Below are 22172 nucleotides of genomic sequence, written 5' to 3' on the forward strand. Positions count from 1 at the left end.
TGTAGATTCCGCTTTTGGCTGCGACGGCAGCCTTCGAGACTTCATATTGCTATTTCTTTCGATCGCATTCGGTCGCTCAAGGAACTACGGGCGAGTTGAGACATGTGTAATGACTGACAGACGAAGAATCAATGGGCCGCCTGGCGGCACTCGGCCTCCAGTCTTCGCCTCTTCCATCGAGTCCACTACCACTTCGGCGGAGCGACCACAACGCCAAAGGCAGCCGAGTGAGCTGCGAAAGATCTGTGAGAATACATGATTTCAGGCTTACTGGATTAAACTTACACTTTATATCTAGTCCTTAAGACCGGTCTCATCCCTTCTGCATCTGGGTCGTCCTACCTCGAATTCGAACCATCAGCATCTCTCTCCGCTGCGCGGACATCACCTAGATCCTTAATACCACCTTCTTCGTCGCTCAAACTAGCATGCACAGTCCACGGACCTAAACCGCTCCCTCGATCTGCGACATTTTCTCCGAATCTCGTTCTCACCACTCACGTCAAATACGCACCATTCGCCGCCCGCAAGCGCAAAGGGCATATCCGCGACGCCAGCGAACGTGATCTCGGCGTACACTTAGAGACGGCTCTCCGGGGCGTGATTGTCGCAGAGAGATGGCCAAAGAGTGGTCTCGATATCACCATCACGATCCTAGAAGCGGAGGATGACCGGTGGTGGGCAGACGCACCCGACTCCCATGATGCGGCTTGGGGGATGATGAATGTTCTCGCTGGATGCATCACAGCTGCTTCTGCAGCTATTTCTGATGCTCGTATTGATTGTCTTGATCTTGTCGCTGGAGGTGTGGCTGCCGTGGTTGCTGATGAGTATGCTGATGGGAGCACTTCTGCTCCCAAGTTGATGCTTGACACGGACCCCGCAGAGCATCGATCAATATTATCGGCTTGCGTGGTTGCTTATATGCCAGGACGGGATGAAATTACTGAACTTTGGCTGAAAGGCGACAATTCAAAGGCGGCGGTTGGAACGGTGGACCAGAGCTTGAGTCACGAAACTTTGATAGATGGCGCTGTGGATGCAGCGCGAGGAGCGCACTCGGTCCTCGCAGAAGCTGTTCGGGAATCAGCGCTGCGTTTTGCTGGGTTACCCAATGGGGATTCTACGTAATGTAATACAACCTACTGTCATGCCTTCACGCATTTAAGAATAGTATTGATCTCCAGGATTCTTATACCTTACAATGTCGCTATCTTGGACACGCCCTTAGACTCATTTTTCCTTGTATCTATCCTTTTCCAGAGTCATTGTCGAGAATTGCTGGAATATTACGCTCAACATAGCATTGATGACCCCTACAAAAGTTACAGACCTTCACGACATGGTACAGAGTCAGTCTTCTCAGAGGGCTGCTGCACCTGAATGCAGCATTCATAATCTCTCGGAATTCTAGTCATATAATCAAGCCAACACTGGTGAGTCGACAGAACGCTGAGGACTTAACAGGATCTGTTTACATAGTAATAAAGCTATTTGGATGTAGAAAATTTGACCAACGCTCCTCCGACTAAAGAAACCTCACTGGAAGGGAGATGGAAAATGATACGTTAGATATTGGCTTTAATCACTGGATCTAGGTCTTCATCGCTCCACCCGGCTGTTCTCAGGACCTTGCAGAGAATATCTGTTTTTCCGGAGGCATATTGGCCTATATTTTCGAACTCAGTCTCTTTCAGCTTGGTCTTGACGCTGGTATATTCTTCGCGTAGCTCTTGATTCTCTTGTTTGGGGCCTATCGAGGTCAGGCACAGTACATGATTAATTGGAAAGTATATATTGTTCGCCCGGATTAAGTTCTGAGTATTACGCCGTATACTCTACCGGTAAAGTAATAAGATTACTAGTTGTTGAAGTATTGAAGACACCGCTTTCTAGACACACCAGCGGTAGTGGAGAAGGTTTCGGATCAGTAGAGGTCTCTGTGTACTCTCACAGAGCAATCTGTATAGGGAGAATGAAGAACTTCCGTTATTCTAAAGATGGGTGAACTGCTTGATTTTATCATCTATCAATCGGAGAACCTAGAAACGAGCCCTCGCCCGGAAAAACTACTAATCTTGAATCGATATGGCAACTGTATACAGAAGAACTTTTTGCTAAGCTGATATCCGGATCGAGGCTACAACAGCAACAGACATAATTGATAGGGTGAAAAACATCAAGGAGAGCAATACAGTATCCTTCCCCTTCATAGTGAAGAAAAAATATGTGACAAATATAAAAACACTGAGATGTGTTTGTTCCCAGGCGTACGTCGCAGCCAGTGTTACTATTATCACTGAATAGTGATTTACTATTCTGTCCTTCTTTATCCTCCTTATTTCGGATAACACCCGCATTTCTACTGTTTACGGGTTGTCTATCTTGTTGACCTTTTGTTCCTATCCCCAGTCTCTGAACTTACCTCAACACTGTTTTCTCTACATCCAGCTTAGAGAAGCAAATATCAACCACACCTTACGTTCCCCCCACATCTACCAAGAAAAAGCCGTAACAATGCCTGCCGCTTCCCTTCCTGACGCAGGACTCATGTTCCTCTACCTCTGCTTGGTGAACTCTGATATGACCAAGGTAAGCCAAATCAAGTGCAGTCTGGGAAGCCAAAACAAGCTCCAGCTCCCACAGCCACACTACTTCATTCCACCAAACATACACGCATATGAAATCAAACAACTACCAACACTCACCTGTATTACAGATCAACTACGAAGCCGTCGGCGCCGCAGCAGGCCTCAAGGTCCCCGCCGCGCGCATGCGCTACAGCCGTCTGAAGAAGCAGATTGAGAGCGGTCTGGTTGATGGTAAACTCAATTTGGGTGCCAGTGTTGGTTCTGATGAGCAGGAGGATGGCGACGAAGTTATGGCAGAACCTACTACCCCATCTCCGTCAAAGAAGAGGAAGGTGGCGCCGAAGGCGGGATCAGCGAGGAAGAAGGTGAAGGCGAAGGGGAAGGATGCTCAGCCTGGTGATGCTGAGGAGGACAACGAGGATGGTGGAGTGGGGGTTATGAAAGATGAGGAAATGAGTGATGCTTAAGGTCTTTTCAGTGGTTCGTCGTGTTTGGGAAGTCGGACGAAGAGGGCTGTTACAAATGTTGATTCGCAAGAGAGATGATACTGACTGGAGTTCGGAATTGAGGTTTGGCTGATCGGTTCTCCATATTGTGATTGGGGTGCATATACAGAGATGCGAACCGAACATGGATAGGATCGAGTTCCTCATATGAACAGGGTAGATTACAGGATCTTTGGGGATTTCAGAAGTCTTTACCAATAGGATTGAGAAAGAAAGACGATTAGAAGTATCACACCTCCACGTGAGCAAACGGATATGCGGTGATAAGTATAGCGCACAAGCCATCCCTGTTCTTCAAGTCCACGTCTTCTTGTGTTGTTTGTCCCCTCAGAAATTTTGTCGATCGAAGCAAGTCCAACGTGCCGCTCTGGCTCCTCCCGCCAATGATGGGTTCCAGGGCAATGCTCGTCCCCTGATTGACAACCACAATGCCACCGTGCAGGGCGAGCACGGTCGCGTCGCAAAAATCCTTCGCGCCTGAAGCTGTGATAGCGGCGAAGCGGCCGAAGGACCTAAGCTATCGGCCTATCACACTCGAACTAATCTCTCACGGAGTCAGGCCTTCGCCCCCCACAGCCAACGACAACAACGAGATGCAACATTGCGTTGGTGACTGGTTTCGCGGGGAAAAACCTGGTTCTTCACAAGAACAGAATAGCCGACCTTGGAAGTTGGAGAAAGGGCTAGATCACGGCCGTTTTCTCGGCTAGTGTCTCGGCTAAGTATTGACTTTCTTTGTGGGTGGTTCTAGATACTCCAGGTCTTGAGGCGAGTTGGGTTTTGTGGTCAATACTCAGCTAGTATACGAGGCGATCAGGAGATGCACAGCCGAATGATCGGATCGAGCGTTCGCCGACTAGCCAGGAGGCTAACTCTGAAATTGTTGGACTATTTCCGTTTGTTAAGTAGCGCATCGACGACAGCATTATCGTTTATAGGGCCCTAAATCTTGCTGATATGCCCCCTACCCTCTATACCTGGATGGCACTCATCTGACGGAAGGGCTCTTTTATTGGTACCATAATATCAAACCGTCCGTGCTCCTGGTCTTGTGAAATTGTCGCAGCTGTCAAAAGTGCAGCAGACAGCTAACAGCTTATCCTCCGGGCGACTATTGACTGTTAGTCTCAGGGGGAGGCCCGACCCAGGGATTTGTTGAACGGTCAATAGATCGCGGATACTTTCGCCCATTCTGGAAAGGATGGGCGGCTTTATAGACCTCGGGCGAAAATAGATTCGGAAATAATTGGGAATAATCGAGACTAATACTCCGTATCCGGACCTGGACAGCTTTCTACTTCGCTTGGTTCATATTATTATGTTGGTTCAGGAGTTGCAAAAATGGGGGTTTCGAGTTTTTGGGTATTCCATCTTCCAGGTCCTCCTGGGGTAGAGTCGAGAACCAGACACGAGGGCAGTGTTTGATCGTCGCGAACCGCCAAAGCGACATGCTCCCACCGCGCAACAGCTTCTCAAAAGGGCAGCTGATTCCAGGCGGTTTGCTTCCAGTCGAAGTCCAGCTCGAGAGAATCTGATTCGCTGCACGAGAACAAACATGACGACTACGTGGTTGAATGAACTGATTGTGACGATGGCTGCATAGCATGGCCCCCGTGCATGTTTGTCCCTTGCAATCAGTAGTGGGTATAAACGCGAGGGATAATTGAGGGGGGCCTGCAGAGGGTTGCTCAATGCTCAATAATCAATAACAAAGACTTCGAGAGGAGCTGTGCGTATTCGATAGATCTCATATCGATCGATCGTTCTCGACTGATCGTGTTCGATGCAAACAAAGCGTAAACTCGACGAGCCGATACGATCGAACGAGTGGGATCAAGATTCATGCTATCACGAGTCGGTGTTTCAGTTTTTGTGATCTACTTCAAGACAGTCCAGGATTAGTGCGATTTTCGCGAACGGGGCTGGAGCGGGAACCTATTATAGCACGGTGGTTCCTGGCCGGCCGGCCCTGTCATTTTCCTTCGAGTCCGTGACAACTGACTACCAGTGCCAACAACCTGTAAGCCAACCGAGCGTCCTTGGCTCCGAGCCAAGTGAGCATCGCTGGAGTGGGCAGATCCGATAGGACGGCGGACGGAGAGGCAGCCGTCAAAAGAGGGCGCGGTTGATTTGGAGGCGACGATCGCCCCCATCTTGGTTTGTGCCTGGGACTGCCTGGAAATTTGGCAGTGGGCTCATGTCTTTGTTTGCTTTTGGCCACTCCAAATTGCTTTTTTGCTTCGAATTGGGACCACCGGCTTCGTTTGTTCTCCCGCGTGTTGTCTCGGCGAACGAGCTGTGCAGAGGGAGCTGTGCCGGACTCTGCCACCAGAGCTGGAATAATCAACACTGTTAAGGTAGAATGGCTGTAGATCCAAATTCCAGGGCCTGCGACAGCTGTGCTGACTGACGACTGACGACTGACGACGACTACGACGACTGCGCCGACTGTCGGCCTGTCACTGGGGCGAAAAGGCCAACCTGCATGATGAATCCAGACGTTCACGCACGTTCTCCAATTTTCCGCGGTCTTGACTTGCAGAGTCGGCTCAAGAGTCAGGCTCGAAAATCAGACAAAGGACCGGAGAAACCAATCCATCTCGAGCTCGTGCTAAAACTCTGTGTCGCGTTCTTCCGATTCGTGACCGCTGCCCCATTTATTATTGCAGCGCCGGTGGTCTGGGAAGAGATGGAGACCTGGACCACTTCTCAAGTTCTTAGTTCCTGTAGTCCCCCTGATCGAGAATTTATTTCGTGTGATCTGCAAATCCCATAGCCTTCCACTTTCGGTTCTTCTTCCTGCCTGCCCGTGGGCGCTTGTTTTCTTTTCTCTCCTCCTCCTCCTCCTCCTCCTGCATGGCCTTGACTTTTGACCTCTTCTCTGCTTCTTCAGCGTTCTTGCGGGTTATGACGCCTTCGACGGCGCTCAGGGACGAAATGCTATGAACCGGCCTCGCCATTCTTTTGCTCTCTTTCTTCTACTATGACGGCTTGATCACACTCATTACGAAACGACCCCCGCCCTCGTTTTCAATCAATCACAGCTCCGTTTCATCCTCTTCCTCAAAGCTTGACGCTCATTTCACGGGCGGTCTGAGCTCCATTCGTCACTCGTTCTTATCTTACACACCTCTGCGCACTGACCAAGTATGGTTGCCCTAAGACGCTTCTTCCATGCGGAGAAGACCCCGTCAACCCCAGCTTCGGGGGATCGAGAATCCCAAACACAGAGCCCTCCTTCCCGCACCCCCAACACTGCGTCTCCCGCATTGAGTGAGAATGAGCATTTTCAGAACATTGAGAGGCAGTTCGAGGTTCTGCATGATCAGCTCAAAGCACGCCCTTCGCACATCCCACTCGCCCGTGCTTCCAGTCGCCTCGCGCCTAGGAATCCTCGGCATGTCGACCTTCTCGATGCTCTTTTCTCAGGCCATCGGTATCAGACGCAGTCTCCCGGCGTAGCGCCTCGTACGACGACTGCGTCCCCGATAGCTCCCTATAACGAGGACGTTGCCGAGCGTAACATGGTACCATTTCTTCGGCCGCGCAATGGACGGAAACGGAATGCCTATTCCCGAATCATATCTGCTCTATATCAGGAGGACGTGGCAGATCGGAATATTGCTCGGAACAGAAGGAGAAGCCGCTCACTTTCTCGCGGCACTAGTCGACCCCGACTCACCCCGAGTCGCTCCTATCAGATGGACTTCCATCGTCAAGACCATGATGCTAGAGGCCGGTCCCGTTCGATATCTAACGAAAGCCAGCTTGTCAATTCAATCTCACAAGAAGCTCTATATTCCGTTCCAAAATCTTTTCGAGATCAGGTGGTTGCCGACTCAAACGAATCAAACGCTGCGGCTGAAAGATGCTTGCGAACGCAGAGGTCGGCTCCAACCGTGATGTCCGAGCAGGAGGATATGTCTGAAGGGGGTGTTTCGCCACATCTAGGTGTCCCGCCTGCTCATAAGCAAGGGGATTCCTGGACCAACACCCCTTTACCAGATAGCCCAACATTGCCCACAGTCGCATATGTCAAGAGGAGCTCAAATGACAAGAAGACCCGAGATTTGCATGTGACTGCTACTCCGAGTTCGCATTTGCCAAGCACTCCCAAAGATGAGCGCCCTCCAATGGCACCTCGAACGGGCTCGAAAAAGAACATTTTAGATCTCTCCATTAACACCGAGTTGGCCGCTCGAGGGAGACCCAAGAAGATCACTCACAGAGCTATCCAACCCCCAACCCCCAGCACTCTTGACGGGAAGAAGAACCCCAGCATCGCAGAAATCATGAACAGTCCAGCACCCCTTGCAACTCCAACACAATCCCCATTGCCAAGCTCGAATAAAAAAGTAGCCGAGATAATGGATATGTTCCGCAAAGCATACACCTCAACACAGGCATTTACACCGCACCCAACATTTGAAACTCTTCAAGATGCGATTATTCGCGAAATCAACTCCCATGAGGCTTTTCAGAGGGTTCCTGTTCCTGACCAAGGGCCACCATTCACTCCTTCCCCCTCAGAGGACTCATTCGACCAGAGTGCTACTCCGCCCAAACCAATCGCCCTCAAAGATGGGCAAAGACGGCGTCGCATGAGCTCCTTCACCAAAAGACACGAACGTGACTCAGAGACACGCAAAAGTATCTCCACTAGTATTCCACTTCACTCTGCCCACGGGGTCTCCAACGCCCCCAGCCGACGACGGCACACCGATGCTCCACCCCCCTCTCCTGGGTTCTTTGACACCTTGATCCCGCAACACCCTAGCCACCCAGATAACTCAGTCACATACATGGACCTGCTATTACGGTCTGAGAATTCAGGCGAGGCCAAGCGGAAGAGGACTTCTTCTGTAAACACCGGAAGGAGCCCTCGCTCCACAACCCCCTCTGTTCTCTACATGCGCGCTCAAACTGGCGCTTCCGACGAGGGTAATATGGGCTTTGCTGATGATGACGGCGACTCTGACATCATCCACCTCCCCAGCATCAGTGGGATCCCGCAGGTCCAGATCCAAGGCGTCGATGAGAACAACGTGACCTACACCGCGGAGAACACGACGCCTCGGAATGCTTATCGGTTGATGAACTGGCCGAGGAAGTCGAGCCGCAGTTTAAGTCTACGAAGTACTTTCGCGAAGAACCGTACGACGAGTGAGCAGTCGGTTGTTTCTTATTAGTCCATTGATTTTATATCTTTATACGACCCTGAAACGCACGAGGCCTTGTCACACCTAAAACTACTTTACACTACTCTTCTTCTTGTGCATGTTTTATTACACACATGACTTGAACGCAACAAGCTACTGGTGCCGAGCCTACTATCTGATTCTTCTCATCTGTCTATTTACCTATTTGCCTACTCGGGAGAGGACCAATTCCTTCATTCTGTTTCCTTGATCTGTTCATTATTAGCATAAGCATTTTTCTCGTACTTCTTCTATTGATTCGCCGCCTTTTTTTTTTTTTTTTTAGGTGGGGGTTTGGTTCGAGAAAACATTCCCTACGGTTTGGTTGGGCTATCTGTACTATATCCATCTGCATTCCATGTAGGTCACTATATTTCTTGCATTAGGGTTAACACTAGAATACTTGGGTCTAAATACATTACCACGTACCACTTTATAACCGCCGAATGATAAGAATGGCCTGACATGTTGATACTATATTATTTCGTCCTGGTTTTATACGGCGGTATGAAATAGACGCTGGGTATATATACCAACCGTGATGCTTTTGGCCAGGCGGGGAGAGAAAAGTAATAAATATGAGGGCTTAGCATTCGCTACTACATACCCTAATGCAGACTCCTCGATAAACCCATAATAACCATAGCTAAGGTATCCGAATCGAACGAATCTTAACCCGAAAATGCGACGCAATTCCAATTGCCAATGATGCCCGCCTAACAACCGAACTGCGCCAGCTCCCCTGCCCTCCCCTACATGATTTTTCTACACCTTCGAAAAAAACCAAACGATTACCGTTACTGAAGCAAAAATAAAAACAGTGCCTGTGACGGTGATAAGAGTGACGTTAGAGTCGTAAAGAGTCGATCGTGCAAGCCATGGTAATGGCGGAGGTGAAAACGTTGTCTATCAGGGGGGAACGCCCCTGTGAATTTATTGGTGAGTGGGTTGGGGTGCTTAGTAGGAACCTATAAGGGTGTTTAATTAGTACTCAAGAGACATCTTAGTTGCCAATGGTCACGGTGGAGAAGAAACTTACGGCCAAACATGCACCATTTCTCGGCAAGTCGGGTACACTTAGGGTTGGTGCACTTTGTCTCGCCAGGGACAATGCCCTCGGGCTGGTCAAAGGGAATGCAAAGAGATTTGGCGCCCATGCTAGGAGCCCGGGAGTCCTGGGCTTCACCAGAGTCCTCTTCAGCCTTGCGAGCGCTCATATCCTTGATCTGATCCTCACACTCTTCTGTCAAACAGTGGGGGATGATACAGATGTTCTTGTCGTTAAGGGCAGGAGTGAAGTCGTCCCAGTTGGTGATGAGCTTCCTGTGAGTGCGGTACTGATCGTCTGCACGCTTGTACATGTCGCTCTGGATTGTTTCAAGTAGAGCAGGGACGGCCGTCGGCAGTTCGGGAATGGCGATGGTTCCCTTGCCGTCCTTGCCTGGGACGTCACGACGGGCAGTAGTGACAAAGTTGCCCGCGGACTCTCCCGGGCCGAACTCAATACGCAGAGGAACACCACGGAGTTCCCACTCGTTGAACTTCCAGCCAGGAGAGTATCCCTCGCGCTTGTCGCTAGTGGCACGGACACCAGCATCAATGAGAGTATCGACAAGCTTGTCCACTTCAGCGTACAGCTTGGCACGGTCTTGTTCACTAAGCTTCGCGGTGATACCGACGGGAATAACGACTGTCTGGGTCTCAGCAACACGAGGAGGAAGAACCAAGCCATTGTTATCACTGTGGATCATGACCATAACACCAAGAGTACGAGTTGACAGACCCCACGAGTTCTGCCAAACGTGGAGATGAGGCTTCTTCTCATCGCCTTTAACTGAGGGGTCCTCAACAGTAATGCCGAACATCTTGCTGAAGTTCTGACCCAGGCCGTGGGAAGTACCACCCTGGATACCACGACCAGTAGCAGGGATATATCCTTCAACAGTAGTCGTGTAGAGACCACCCGCGAACTTCTCCTTCTCTGTCTTCTGGCCCTTGACGACCGGAACAGCCAGGAGTTCCTCGTAGATTTGCGCATAGAGATCAAGGATATGCAAAACCTCCTCGCGAGCACCTTCCTCAGTAAGATGCGCCGTGTGTCCCTCCTGCCACAAGAATTCTCGAGTTCTAAGGAATGGCTGAGGATGCTTGAACTCCCATCGAACGACCGAGTTCCACTGGTTTAGCCTGAGAGGCAGGTCACGGTGACTCCGGATCCATTTGGCGTAGTAGGGGTACATAACAGTTTCGGAAGTGGGGCGAATCGCAATCTTCTTCTCGAGAGGGGTTGAGCCACTGATGCAGAAAGTATATCGTTAGTATGGCTGTCAATCAGAGAAAACAGGGGTTATTCCATACGCATGAGTCACCCAAGCGACCTCAGCCGCAAAGCCTTCAATGTGATCCTTCTCTCTTTGAAGAACATCCTCGGAAACAAAAAGAGGGAAAGAACAGTTCTTGACGCCGATCTTCTTGATGCGCAGATTGAACCACTGTTGGATCTCTTCCCAGATAGTATATGAAGCAGGCTAGCCGTTATCAGCGAGGAACTATCTGATCTATGTTAAACCATTCTTACCTTCAAGATATAACAGCCAGAGACATCATAGTAGTCAAGCATATCCCCCTTGGTAAGGACTTGTTGATACCAGCCAGGGAAGTCCTCGTCCTTGCCAACATCGATACCAATCAAAGCCTTATCGGGGTTTGCTTTCGGTCCCTTACCAGCGCTCTTCTGGGCCTTGTCAGATTTTCCGGCCTTCGCAGCCTTCTCAGCCTTCTTAGCAGCCATCTCGGCTTGTTTGGCGGCCTTCTTTGCGGCATTCTTCGAAGCATCTGCTTGGGCGGCTTCCCCAGCGGGGTTCTGGGTGCGGTCAGGCAAATCCTGAGTGGCACCCGCGGTATCGGCAGGGATTTGGCTGGCCATTTTCGTTAAGACCTTATCGAGACCTGAAGAGTCAACCAGGAAGGGGAATCCGAAGTAGGATAGAGGCAATGACTGGGGGTTCCTGAGTCGGGGAAACTTGAGTCACCAGGCAAAGTGGGATGAAATATTGGTACACCGCCCGAGCACACCGGCAGAACTTTTACCTAGTGGGAGCACCATGGTTCATTGTGCATGAACCTCCCAGCAGCTGTCGGAGCTTTTGACATTCGCTCACGCAGCATCTGAAAGAAAATGGCTGGAATCTTCGAAGCCCCGCGGAATGCGGACACCCTCTGTGCGTTCTCTTTTCCCCCATTGAAAAATACACCATTTCCCCGCTCAAACTAACCAAACCACACAGTCCTGGGAGGCCAGAAAATCACAGGTGCCGATGTTCGAGACCAGTGCGGTATGTCGAGTCGAAATTCGTGTTGTACTCTCCTCTGTTATTGCCAGACCTGACAAAATTTAGTCCTGGCGACACAAGCGATTGCAAATGTGGTCAAGAGTTCGTTTGGCCCTTCGGGCTTGGACAAGATGATGGTCGACGATATTGGTGTACGCTGCTTACGAACCCCGCGACTTTTGGGTATTGTACTGACAGATCTTAGGATGTCACGGTTACAAATGATGGAGCTACTATTTTGGGTCTGTTAGATATTGAACACCCTGCTGGTAAAATTCTTGTGGACTTGGCCCAGCAACAGGATAGGGAGGTGTGTTCTACCCCTCCGCCCACACTCAGCTGTATCATAGTACATGTCTAATCTTAATTCTAGGTCGGGGATGGCACTACTTCCGTCGTTCTCATCGCCGCAGAACTTCTCCGCCGAGGCAATGAATTGATGAAGAACCGCATTCACCCCACAACCATCATCAATGGGTACAGGCTTGCACTTCGGGAGGCCGTGAAATACATGAACGAGAACATTGCCACGAAGGTTGATAACCTCGGAAAAGATAGCTTGGTTAGCATTGCCAAAACGTCCATGTCTAGCAAGATCATTGGTGCCGATGCCGATTTCTTTGCAAACTTGGTCGTTGATGCGATGCTGTTGGTGAAGACTACAAACCAGAAAAACGAGGTCAAATACCCAGTCAAGGCAGTGAACCTTCTAAAAGCCCACGGAAAAAGTGGAACAGAGTCGGTTCTCGTCAACGGCTATGCTCTCAACTGTACTGTTGCTTCTCAGGCTATGAAGACTCGGATAACGGACGCAAAGATTGCCTGTCTGGATATGAACCTACAGAAGGAGAGAATGAAGCTCGGCGTTCAGATCACAGTCGAAGATCCCGATCAGCTGGAGAAGATTCGTGAGAGGGAATCCGGAATTGTCATCGAGCGCGTAGAGAAGATCCTGAAATCCGGAGCTAACGTTGTCTTCACCACCAAGGGTATTGACGATATGGTTCTCAAGCTCTTTGTTGAGAAGGGTGCTATGGCTGTCCGACGATGCAAGAAGGAAGACTTAAGGCGAATTGCCAAGGCTACCGGAGCGACTTTGGTGAGCTCACTCTCCGACCTTAATGGCGATGAGAAATTTGAGGCCTCGTCCTTGGGTCATGCAGATGAGGTTGTGCAGGACCGGATATCCGACGATGAGTGTATCCTCATTAAGGGTACAAAGGTCCACACTTCGGCATCCATCATCTTGCGAGGACCCAATGATTTCAGTCTAGATGAGATGGAGCGTTCAGTTCACGACTCCCTCTGTGCGGTCAAGCGAACCTTGGAGAGCGGTAGCATCGTCCCAGGAGGTGGTGCCGTCGAGACGGCCCTTCACATGTATCTTGAAGAGTTTGCTGTCACAGTGGTATGTACAATTCTCGCGCTGTTTGCCGCACCTTCTAACATTATCACAGGGCTCCCGTGAGCAACTAGCCATTGGCGAATTTGCCCAATCTCTCCTTGTAGTTCCCAAGACGCTAGCTGTCAATGCAGCGAAAGACTCTTCTGAGCTCGTTGCCCAACTCCGCAAGAGACACGCCGTATCCCAGCGCGTCCAGGAAGGAGAGGCCAACGAGAAAGAGAAGGCCGCAGCTAAGAAGAAGGAGTACCGTAACTACGGTCTCGACTTGGCAAAGGGCCGTGTTCACGACTGCCTCAAGGCTGGTGTTCTGGAGCCTAGCATGGGTAAGCTTAAGCAGCTCAAGAGTGCCGTCGAGGCCTGCATTGCCATCATGCGCATTGATACTATGATCAAACTGGACCCTGAACGCAAGGAGGATGATGGACACGGTCACTAAGGGTTTCCTTGGATGTGAGATCTTCCTGTCCTGTACGACATTAGACAAAAAGTATAATAAGATCTTAGTACCTAGTATATGAATCTATTTTGATGCCGATACCTCCGGACTTCTCAAATCTGGTGACATACCATGGTCTGGTCCAGGTATAACAGAGGCCATTATGGATACGATGTTTCTCAGTCAACAAGTAGTGTGGTTAGATTTGTTTGCTCATATGCAAACACACTGGTCTATTCAAAGTAGCCGCTAGAAAAATGATGATTGCGGTGCAGGCCCTCTAAAAAACTCATCAAACACCCGCTAAACAAAAAACACCGGTATGCCTTCCAACGCCGGAAATGCTCGCAATGGATAACTGACAAAACCAAGAACACAACAAATGCATAGCAAACACAGGAATCATTCGTCTTCGTCTTCGTAAGAGTCTTTCGTGTCCGCCCAGCCGCATCGCCATCTGCGACCCTCGGTCTCTCCCCCTGCTCGTAGGTCTCTTGCTTCAGGGCCCTCGCGCCAGCATCTAGCGCTGTAATCGTCGCTTACAGTAATAAGCTCACCATCAACGGTCCACGACACGCCGGACACCTCCTTTTTGTGGCCTTCGATTAATGGCGTACCAGTTTGGTAGATCGGGACCATGTCTTCTAGACGGGCAGATGGTCCAATACCCGAGTTGGTACGGCGCAGACCAGAGCGAGTGGAAAATGATGGTGTTCTGGGTGGTTGATCAAGCTGGTCAGTTTGTTGTGTAGAAGGATCAATAAATTTTTCGTCAGTGGGAAATATGACGGGACAAGGCTCGCCGCTCCCAACCGCTAGCATCCCTGGCTTGTCACCAGCGGCCTTCCGAACACCAATCTTAACATAGAACGAGGAAACCCGTAAACGGGGGTGACGGAAGCCGTACAGTGGCCCAAGGCCGTTTTTGTCAGATCCACCCGACCGTCGTGGACGGATATTGTTCAATGAGAGTTCCGGAGCATGACCAAGGACAAGGTGAGAAGTAGAATATGCGTATACTGTTCCGTCTCGGCAAAGCGAGTATAGTCGTGACCCGTCATCCCCTAGTGTCATGGAAGTGACTCCAAACCGGCGGTATTTGACATGGCTGTCTGGTTCTTTAGTTGTGGATAGTGGAAGAGCGGGGCGGCCGCGACGGTTACTATGTGCTGTGCGTAAATCCCACAGCCGCACGCAAGCATTGGCTTCAGATGCGGTGACAAAGAGATTCTCGCGGCCAGGCGGGAGAAATGCAAGTGAAGTTACCGTGATATCCGAACGAGCCACCTGAGGCTCCGCTCTCTCAACATTCATAATTTGAGGCATCCAATCGTGAGCACCGTGAACAGTATTCAACACTTGCGGGTAGGTCATCTTGGAGGAAATGGCGGGGTTGAGTTCGGATTCGGATTCGAGAGAACACTGAACCTGTAGAGAAGGTTTCTCAAAGCCCTTACAGCGCAGGTCCCAGATATTAACATTCCCATCACGGCTGCAAGTCGCAAGAACTTTATTGTTTGCGGCTGGCTGAAACTTGACTTGCTTCAAGGACGAAACGTGGTTGGACAAGCAGTACACAGGCTTTTGTGTGGCCATATCAATGACGATTGCAGTTTGATCACCCGAAGCAGTTGCCAGTAACATATCATCAGACGAGAAATCCATGTCCATAATGGCATTCGCGTGCGGGCGAAATGTAAGATATGCTTTCGAGAATCCGACTTTATCATTCTTCGCTGAATCTAGCAGCCGAATGCCACCTTCTTCATCACCAACGGCAACAAGTGTATTGGCTACATAAATGATTAGTACAATCGATCACAAGATGGGTTCTTGACGTACTGTTGCATGCTGCTGTGCAGAATGGGAGCGCAAGACGATCGCCTGACGAGCTTCTACAGGCATGACTATCTTCAGGGCGGGAGTAGAAGGTCGATGTCATATCTTGCCAGCCTAGAGTACGGTAAGAAAATGGCAGAAGAGACTATAGCAGACGGTTACAAACCAGCGCCGGAATTTGCTCGCATTGTCACTCGATTGGCTCGAGTCCCCAAGACACTGCGCATGAACAGAGCCCCAGAGGTTTGCAGAGCCTTAGATCGACGAACAGGAGAGACCTTGAGTGGGGTTTTGGCAGGCGGCGCCGGTTCCTTTTCGTTGACCTTTCCGCCAGGGACATTGATGTCTTTCACGGGGATTGGGACCTCTTCGTCGTCCTCAATCAAGTCACGAACACGAACCTTGCGTATGGGTGACGATTGAAGGGGAGATCCAATGGAGGAAAACGAAAGCTTGCGTTTCTTGCTCGGCGTTCGCATCATATCTGTAGGTTCGGGTTTGCTCATAGCAGCCTTCAATGTCCTCGTAAAAGCAGGGCCCAGGCGATTGACTGCCGGTGAGCTGAGTGCCATGAGGGCCTGGCGACTGGTCCTGGCACCATTTCCAAGACTCCCACTGTCCTGCAACGAACGAGGAGTGAAGAATCTCCTGAAGGATCGAGGAGTAACTGGCGGAGGCCTCTTGGGCTTGCGGCGTAGCCCAGCATCGGAGGCTATTGAGGGCGGAGAAGAAGGGATTTCCTGGGATGGCGAGAAGAAGATGGGTTCGGATCGTGGTACCTCGGGGAGATCATGACTGCGAGTCATTGTGTCCCATGAGAAAAATAAGCATACAGTGACATGCTACTTCAGCAAGAAAGAAAGCAAGAGAAAACGAAGGTTCAGTTGAGCCAAATGAATCGAAGGCATGGTGGAGCTGAGAATCCACCAGCAATGTTCACGTCGCGGGCAAGAGGGAAAACCGGACAGGCACGCAGCGCGTTTCGTGACTCGTGACGCGGAAATGGTCACGTGGTACAACAACCACTTTAATTGAAATCGGCTCCATACATAGCAGGCGGTCGGTTTCTGCCGCAACCTGCGGGAAAAAAAGATAAAATTTCTTAGAACGGAAAGACATTTTCTAGAATTCAGAGTGAGAGCTTGCGCGCTTTCATTCATTTCGGAAAATGGCTCCCATCAAGCGCAAGGGCAATGCCCCAGAGGAGGCTTCTGCCCGCAATCCTCAGAAACGTGTGCGTGTGGGCACTGAAGAGCGCAAGGAAGACGGCAAGAGCCTTTCGTCCGCCGACTCTGCGCCGAAAGCTTCTGAGCTCACAGTCGTGCGAGACGACGAGCCTTCCTTTCCTCGTGGTGGCGGAAGTGTCTTGACACCACTTGAACGAAAGCAAATTCATATCAAAGCGACAAAGGATGTTCTCTTCGAGCAAAAGAGCGGTGGTTCCAAGAAGCCTTCTAAAGGACTCGACGATGGATTCGAGGATGATACAGACATGGAAGACGCAGACGAAGAGAACGAGACAGCTCCCTCCAAGAAATCCCAAAATTCAAAGGGCAAGGGCAAGAAGGATGCGAAAAAGGATAAGCGGGAGAAACAGGGTGTGAAGATTGAAGGTTTAAGTTTCAAGGTACAGCACATTCCTTCATAGTTAATTTCTTTTGCCCATTCACTAATGGAATCAGCGTCTGGTACCTGGAACCCTCATTCTAGGGCAAGTCTCAAGCATAAATGCCCACAACATTGGGCTTTCACTCCCAAACAACCTGACCGGTTACGTCCCTTTAACCGCCGTGTCGAAGACCCTCGAAAACAAAATCGAGAAGATGCTAGAGGAGGAGGAGGATGACGATGAGGAGGAACAGGACTCAGAAGATGAGGATTTTGACTTGAAGGATTATTTCTATCTGGGTCAATACCTGCGAACCTACGTCGTATCAGTTGGAAATAAATCGGCCGACGCCAGTTCAAAGAGCAAGAGGCGCATCGAGCTCTCAATCGATCCAAGGTCAGCGAACGCCGGTCTTCAGAAAACAGACCTTGTCGTGAACACTGCTGTCCAAGCTTCCGTTGCGAGCATAGAAGATCACGGTATGGTCATGGACCTAGGTATTGAGGGATCTGATGTCAAAGGGTTCATGTCATCCAAAGAAATTGACCCCAAAACGGACTATTCTACCATCAAGGAAGGTTCCGTCTTTTTGTGCATGGTCACTGGCCAAAACGCTAGTGGTAATGTGGTCAAATTGTCTGCCAATCTCCAATCTTCCGGGTCGATCAAAAAGTCGCATTTCCTTAGTGTGGCGCCTACCATCAACTCTTTTGTTCCGGGTGCTGCGGCGGAAATCCTTCTTACTGATGTGTCCTCAACAGGAATAATTGGGAAAATAATGGGAATGTTGGATACTACCGTGGATTTGGTGCACTCTGGTGGCGCAACAGGGAAAACGGACTTGATGAAAAAGTATCACAATGGTGCTAAGATCAAGGGCCGTATATCGTGCACGTTCCCTGGATCGGAGCCCTACAAAATTGGTTTCTCAATGCTCGACCATGTTCAGAAATTCACAACCGAGGGTCATGGCCCCAATTCCTCTGATGACGCTCCTGGAATCTCGGCCGTGGTACCGGAGACTACCATTGTGAATGTAGATCCAGGCCTTGGCGTTTACGTCCAAATTGGATCAACTAAACATATGGGATTTGTCCATGTTTCCAGACTAGCAGATGGGCAGGTCGAAACGATCTCTTCGGACCATGGTCCCTTCAGAACAGGCAGCACCCACGAGGCGAGAGTTGTTGGATATAGCGCTATTGATAACCTCTACTCGCTTTCTTTTGAGAGAAAGGTTATTGACCAGCCCTTCTTTCGTCTAGAGGATGTCACTCCTGGTGCAGTGGTCAAAGTAAATATCACTAAGGTTCTGGTTGGAGAATCAGGAGTCAGCGGCCTGATTGTTTCTCTGACCGACGGTATAACTGGGTTCATTCCAGCGGTGCACTTTGCAGATACGCGTTTACAGTTCCCTGAAAAGAAATTTCGAGAGGGTGCCACAATCACAGCAAGAGTCCTATCAGTTAATCTCGAGAAGCGTGAAGTCCGCTTGACTTTGAAAAAGAGTCTCCTGAATAGCGAAGCTGCCGTTTGGAAAGACTATCGGGACATACTTCCCGGATCTCAGTCTCCAGGAACCATTGTCAACATATTGCCTAGTGGTGCCGTGGTTCAGTTTTACGGCTCGATCCGTGGCTGGCTTTCCGTGTCGGAAATGAGTGAGGCTTATATTAAGGACCCTTCACAACACTTTAAACTCGGCCAAGTCGTCAATGTGCATGCATTGAATGTCGACGCATCCCAGGAGAAGCTTTCTGTCTCTTGCAGAGACCCATCATCCCTCGCTGAAAGTTACCGCACGGCCTTTGAAACTGTCCGTCCTGGGCAGTCTGTTACTGGGACTGTCTTTGAAAAGTCCGACGATTATTTGCTCCTTAAGTTGGATGATCTCGGTGGTCTCGTGGCTCGATTGAGCGTGGGTCAGATTGCAGATGGATCTGCTTCCAAACGGACCTCGACTCTATCCAAGGTTCGAGTGGGCCAAAAGCTTAACGAGCTTGTCGTCCTTGATATTCACCGAGCCCATCGCCTCATTCATGTGACGAGCCGAGCGAGCCTTAAGAAGGCTACCAAGCAAGGAAAAATGCCGGTCACATTCGAAGACCTTCAGGAAGGCTCTGAAATAACAGGTTTCATCAGAAACATTACGCCCACTGGTCTGTTCGTGCAGTTCCTCGGTGGGCTCATTGGCCTTGTTCCCAAACGGCTTCTAGGACCGGATGCAGACAAGCCTGCTTTTGACAAAACTAACTTCCAGGTGGTTTCTGCGACGGTTCACTCTCTTGATACCGATTTCCGGCGGTTCATTTTGAGCATGGATCCTTCGGAAGCGACGCATGCCGGTCCAAAGGAGAGGTCCATAAAAGAAGGGAAGAAGTCCGCAAAGGAGTCTGCAGTTGCTGGCGATGATTCTCTTGTCGAACCCATTGACCCGAGCTTAGAAAGCAAGTCTGATATAACCGTCGGCCGTGTTCTGAAGTGCAAGATCAATTCGGTCAAGGGAACTCAAATCAATGTCAAGCTTGCTGATAATGTTCAAGGTCGGATAGATATTTCCGAGGTGTTTGACAAATGGGAAGACATTGAAAACAAGAAACAACCTTTAAACAAGTTCCGCCCCGGACAGGTCGTCACGGCAAAGGTTCTTGGTATGCATGATGCTCGCAGTTACACCTTCCTACCCATCAGCCACCGCACCGGAAAATTCAACGTCTACGAACTCTCCATGAAGCCTCAGTTTGTCAAGGCAAATAACGCTGCGCCCTTAACCATTGAGCAAGTGCAGGCTGGTTCGTCGTCATTTGGATTTGTCAATAACATCGGTAGCGACTTCTTCTGGGTCAGTCTATCGCCTAATGTCCGTGGAAGATTGCGGTTCGTTGATGCGTCTGATGACCTCTCGCTCCTTGCGGATATTCAAAAACAATTCCCGATCGGATGTGCTTTGAAGTTCCATGTGACTGCGGTCGACGCTGCGAAGGGTCACATTGATCTCTCAGCGAAGGAAAGGTCCGATAGCATCACAATTGACGATCTGTCCGTTGGCATGATTTTGCCTACGAGGGTGACGAAGGTTACTGAGAAACAAGTCCTCATGCAACTCAACAACTCTTTAGTAGGCGCTGTCGAATTGATCGACTTGGCGGACGACTTCTCAAAGGCTGATCCAAATGCCTATCAGAAGAACGAGGTCGTCCGTTCATGTGTCACTGGTGTAGACAAGGCCAACCGGAAGATTTATCTCTCCTTACGACCATCAAAGGTGTTGAGCTCTTCCCTTCCCGTTCGAGACCCCGAATTTACTTCCATGAAGCAGATCAAGGTCAATGATATTATTCGCGGTTTCGTACGTCGCGTTACTGACGGGGGGCTTTTCGTGACTGTCGGGCATAACATTACGGCGTTTGTTAGGATTTCCGATATCTCTGACTCTTACCTCAAGGAGTGGAAAGACTCGTTCCAGATTGGCCAGCTGGTCAAAGGCCGAGTCACCGTCGTCGATCCGGAGCAGAACAAGCTCCAGATAAGTTTGAAGGACTCTGTACTCGATCCAAACTACAAGGCCCCCATCACACTTCATGACCTCAAGCCCGGCCAAATTGTCACTGGCAAAGTACGCAAGGTTGAGCAGTTTGGTGCGTTCATCGTTATTGATGGTTCGTCCAACGTTAGCGGACTTTGCCATCGCACCGAAATGGCGGATAACCGCGTGGAAGACGCCAAGACTTTGTATGATGAAGGGGACGTTGTCAAAGCGAAGGTTCTCAAGATCGACCGTGACCAAGGAAAGATCTCTTTCGGACTGAAAGCCTCCTATTTCAACGACGATGCAGAAGACGAGAGCAGTGGAGACGAGGATGACGAATCTGAAGGGGTCAGTCTCGACGGTCTCGATGGTGGTGTCGATATTGAAGGGCTTGACGACAGCGAGGATGATGCCAGTGATGTTTCAATGGGTGGGGTTGATATCGATAACGAGAGTGAAAGTGAAGATGAGAGTGAAGGCGACTCAGAAGAGAGTGATGGCGAACCCACGAAAGCGACTCGACAGGGCGGTCTTGGTGCTTTTGGCTTTGATTGGAACGGCAATGCGCAGGATGAAGACGAGGATATGCGCTCTGATTCTGATGAGAACAAGGCGCCACAGAAGAAGAAGAAGCACCGCAAGCCAGAGATCCAAGTTGATCGAACTGGGGAGCTTGATGCTAATGGGCCACAGTCGATTGCGGACTACGAACGACTCTTGCTTGGTGAACCTGATTCTTCCTTGCTTTGGCTGCAATACATGGCTTTCCAACTGGAGTTGGGTGAAGTCGACAAGGCCAGGGAAATCGCTGAACGTGCTCTTCGTACCATTACCATTGGCCAAGATACCGAGAAGCTTAATATTTGGGTTGCCATGCTCAACTTGGAGAACACATATGGTGACGATGACTCCTTGGAAGACGTGTTCAAGCGTGCTTGCCAATACAACGACACGCAGGAGATCTATGAACGCTTGACGAGCATCTACATCCAGTCGGGCAAAAACGAGGTAAGTTTGCTGCTCGGGCAGTCTCACCAAAGATTTCAAGCAGGCACTAATAAACCAACAACAGAAAGCAGACGATCTCTTCCGAACAGCTCTCAAGAAGAAGGTCTTCCCATCTTCTCCCAAGTTCTTTATCAACTACGCCACCTTCCTATATGATACCATGGCTGCCCCCGATCGCGCTCGTGGCCTACTCTCTCGTGCCCTCCAATCCCTCCCCTCCCACACCCACGTTGAAACGACATCCAAATTCGCACAGCTCGAATTCCGCTCTCCGAACGGTGACGTCGAACGTGGTCGCACCGTATTCGAAGGCCTTCTCTCTTCCTTCCCCAAGCGTGTTGATCTCTGGAACGTCCTTTTGGACCTGGAAATCAAGAATGGCGACTCCGAGCAGGTCCGCCGCCTGTTTGAGCGCGTTCTTGGAATCAGGGATACAAAGAAGAACACCGGATTGGTTATCGAGGAGGGTAAGAAGGTTAAACCTAAGCAGGCCCGCTTCTTCTTCAAGAAGTGGCTTGAGTTTGAGGAGAAGAAGGGCGACGAGAAGACTGTTGAAGAAACGAAGGCTAAGGCAGCGGAGTATGTCAAATCTCTGCAGCAGGAATGAACATCTATGTAATTTGGAGTCGTTCTTGGGGTTCTTTGTGATGATTACGATGTTTATTTGGGTTGGTACGTTGTACATAAAAAGCATCATACATAGCCTGGGCTTCTTTTCT

At 50.0% G+C, this 22172-nt stretch overlaps 7 protein-coding genes across 7 annotated transcripts; 5 read left to right on the top strand and 2 right to left on the bottom strand.

Moving 5' to 3' along the window:
* Positions 1-11: 11 nt before the first annotated feature.
* Positions 12-1498, top strand: ASPSYDRAFT_169176 (3' exoribonuclease family protein). Its single transcript, XM_040843395.1, has 2 exons — positions 12-245; positions 299-1498. The coding sequence occupies exons 1-2, from the start codon at positions 110-112 to the stop codon at positions 1129-1131; spliced, it is 969 nt and encodes a 322-aa protein (XP_040708826.1). The 5' UTR covers positions 12-109; the 3' UTR covers positions 1132-1498.
* Positions 1499-2517: 1019 nt separating this feature from the next.
* ASPSYDRAFT_26985 (uncharacterized protein) lies at positions 2518-3058 on the top strand (the record flags this gene model as incomplete). Its single annotated transcript, XM_040844344.1, has 2 exons — positions 2518-2592; positions 2720-3058. The coding sequence occupies 2 exons, from the start codon at positions 2518-2520 to the stop codon at positions 3056-3058; spliced, it is 414 nt and encodes a 137-aa protein (XP_040708827.1).
* A 3002-nt stretch (positions 3059-6060) lies between these two features.
* On the top strand, positions 6061-8368 carry ASPSYDRAFT_366918 (uncharacterized protein). The gene has a single exon (XM_040845457.1). It carries the CDS (start codon positions 6247-6249, stop codon positions 8284-8286), a length of 2040 nt encoding a protein of 679 aa, XP_040708828.1. The 5' UTR covers positions 6061-6246; the 3' UTR covers positions 8287-8368.
* Positions 8369-9275: 907 nt separating this feature from the next.
* ASPSYDRAFT_54395 (proline--tRNA ligase) lies at positions 9276-11221 on the bottom strand (the record flags this gene model as incomplete). Its single annotated transcript, XM_040848848.1, has 3 exons — positions 9276-10590; positions 10654-10823; positions 10874-11221. The coding sequence occupies 3 exons, from the start codon at positions 11219-11221 to the stop codon at positions 9276-9278; spliced, it is 1833 nt and encodes a 610-aa protein (XP_040708829.1).
* Positions 11222-11390: 169 nt separating this feature from the next.
* On the top strand, positions 11391-13585 carry ASPSYDRAFT_366922 (chaperonin-containing T-complex alpha subunit TCP1). The gene is made up of 6 exons (XM_040845458.1): positions 11391-11516; positions 11583-11630; positions 11694-11779; positions 11833-11937; positions 12001-13035; positions 13085-13585. Exons 1-6 carry the CDS (start codon positions 11474-11476, stop codon positions 13466-13468), a joined length of 1701 nt encoding a protein of 566 aa, XP_040708830.1. The 5' UTR covers positions 11391-11473; the 3' UTR covers positions 13469-13585.
* A 285-nt stretch (positions 13586-13870) lies between these two features.
* On the bottom strand, positions 13871-16113 carry ASPSYDRAFT_54397 (WD40 repeat domain-containing protein; the record flags this gene model as incomplete). Its single annotated transcript, XM_040848849.1, has 3 exons — positions 13871-15261; positions 15311-15421; positions 15474-16113. The coding sequence occupies 3 exons, from the start codon at positions 16111-16113 to the stop codon at positions 13871-13873; spliced, it is 2142 nt and encodes a 713-aa protein (XP_040708831.1).
* Positions 16114-16475: 362 nt separating this feature from the next.
* On the top strand, positions 16476-22060 carry ASPSYDRAFT_141569 (putative rRNA biogenesis protein RRP5; the record flags this gene model as incomplete). The annotated part of the gene is made up of 3 exons (XM_040841158.1): positions 16476-16934; positions 16990-21453; positions 21518-22060. The coding sequence occupies 3 exons, from the start codon at positions 16476-16478 to the stop codon at positions 22058-22060; spliced, it is 5466 nt and encodes a 1821-aa protein (XP_040708832.1).
* Positions 22061-22172: the final 112 nt, after the last annotated feature.

Source organism: Aspergillus sydowii, assembly GCF_001890705.1.
Source record: "Aspergillus sydowii CBS 593.65 unplaced genomic scaffold ASPSYscaffold_1, whole genome shotgun sequence".
In the NCBI taxonomy this organism is placed as follows: domain Eukaryota; kingdom Fungi; phylum Ascomycota; class Eurotiomycetes; order Eurotiales; family Aspergillaceae; genus Aspergillus; species Aspergillus sydowii.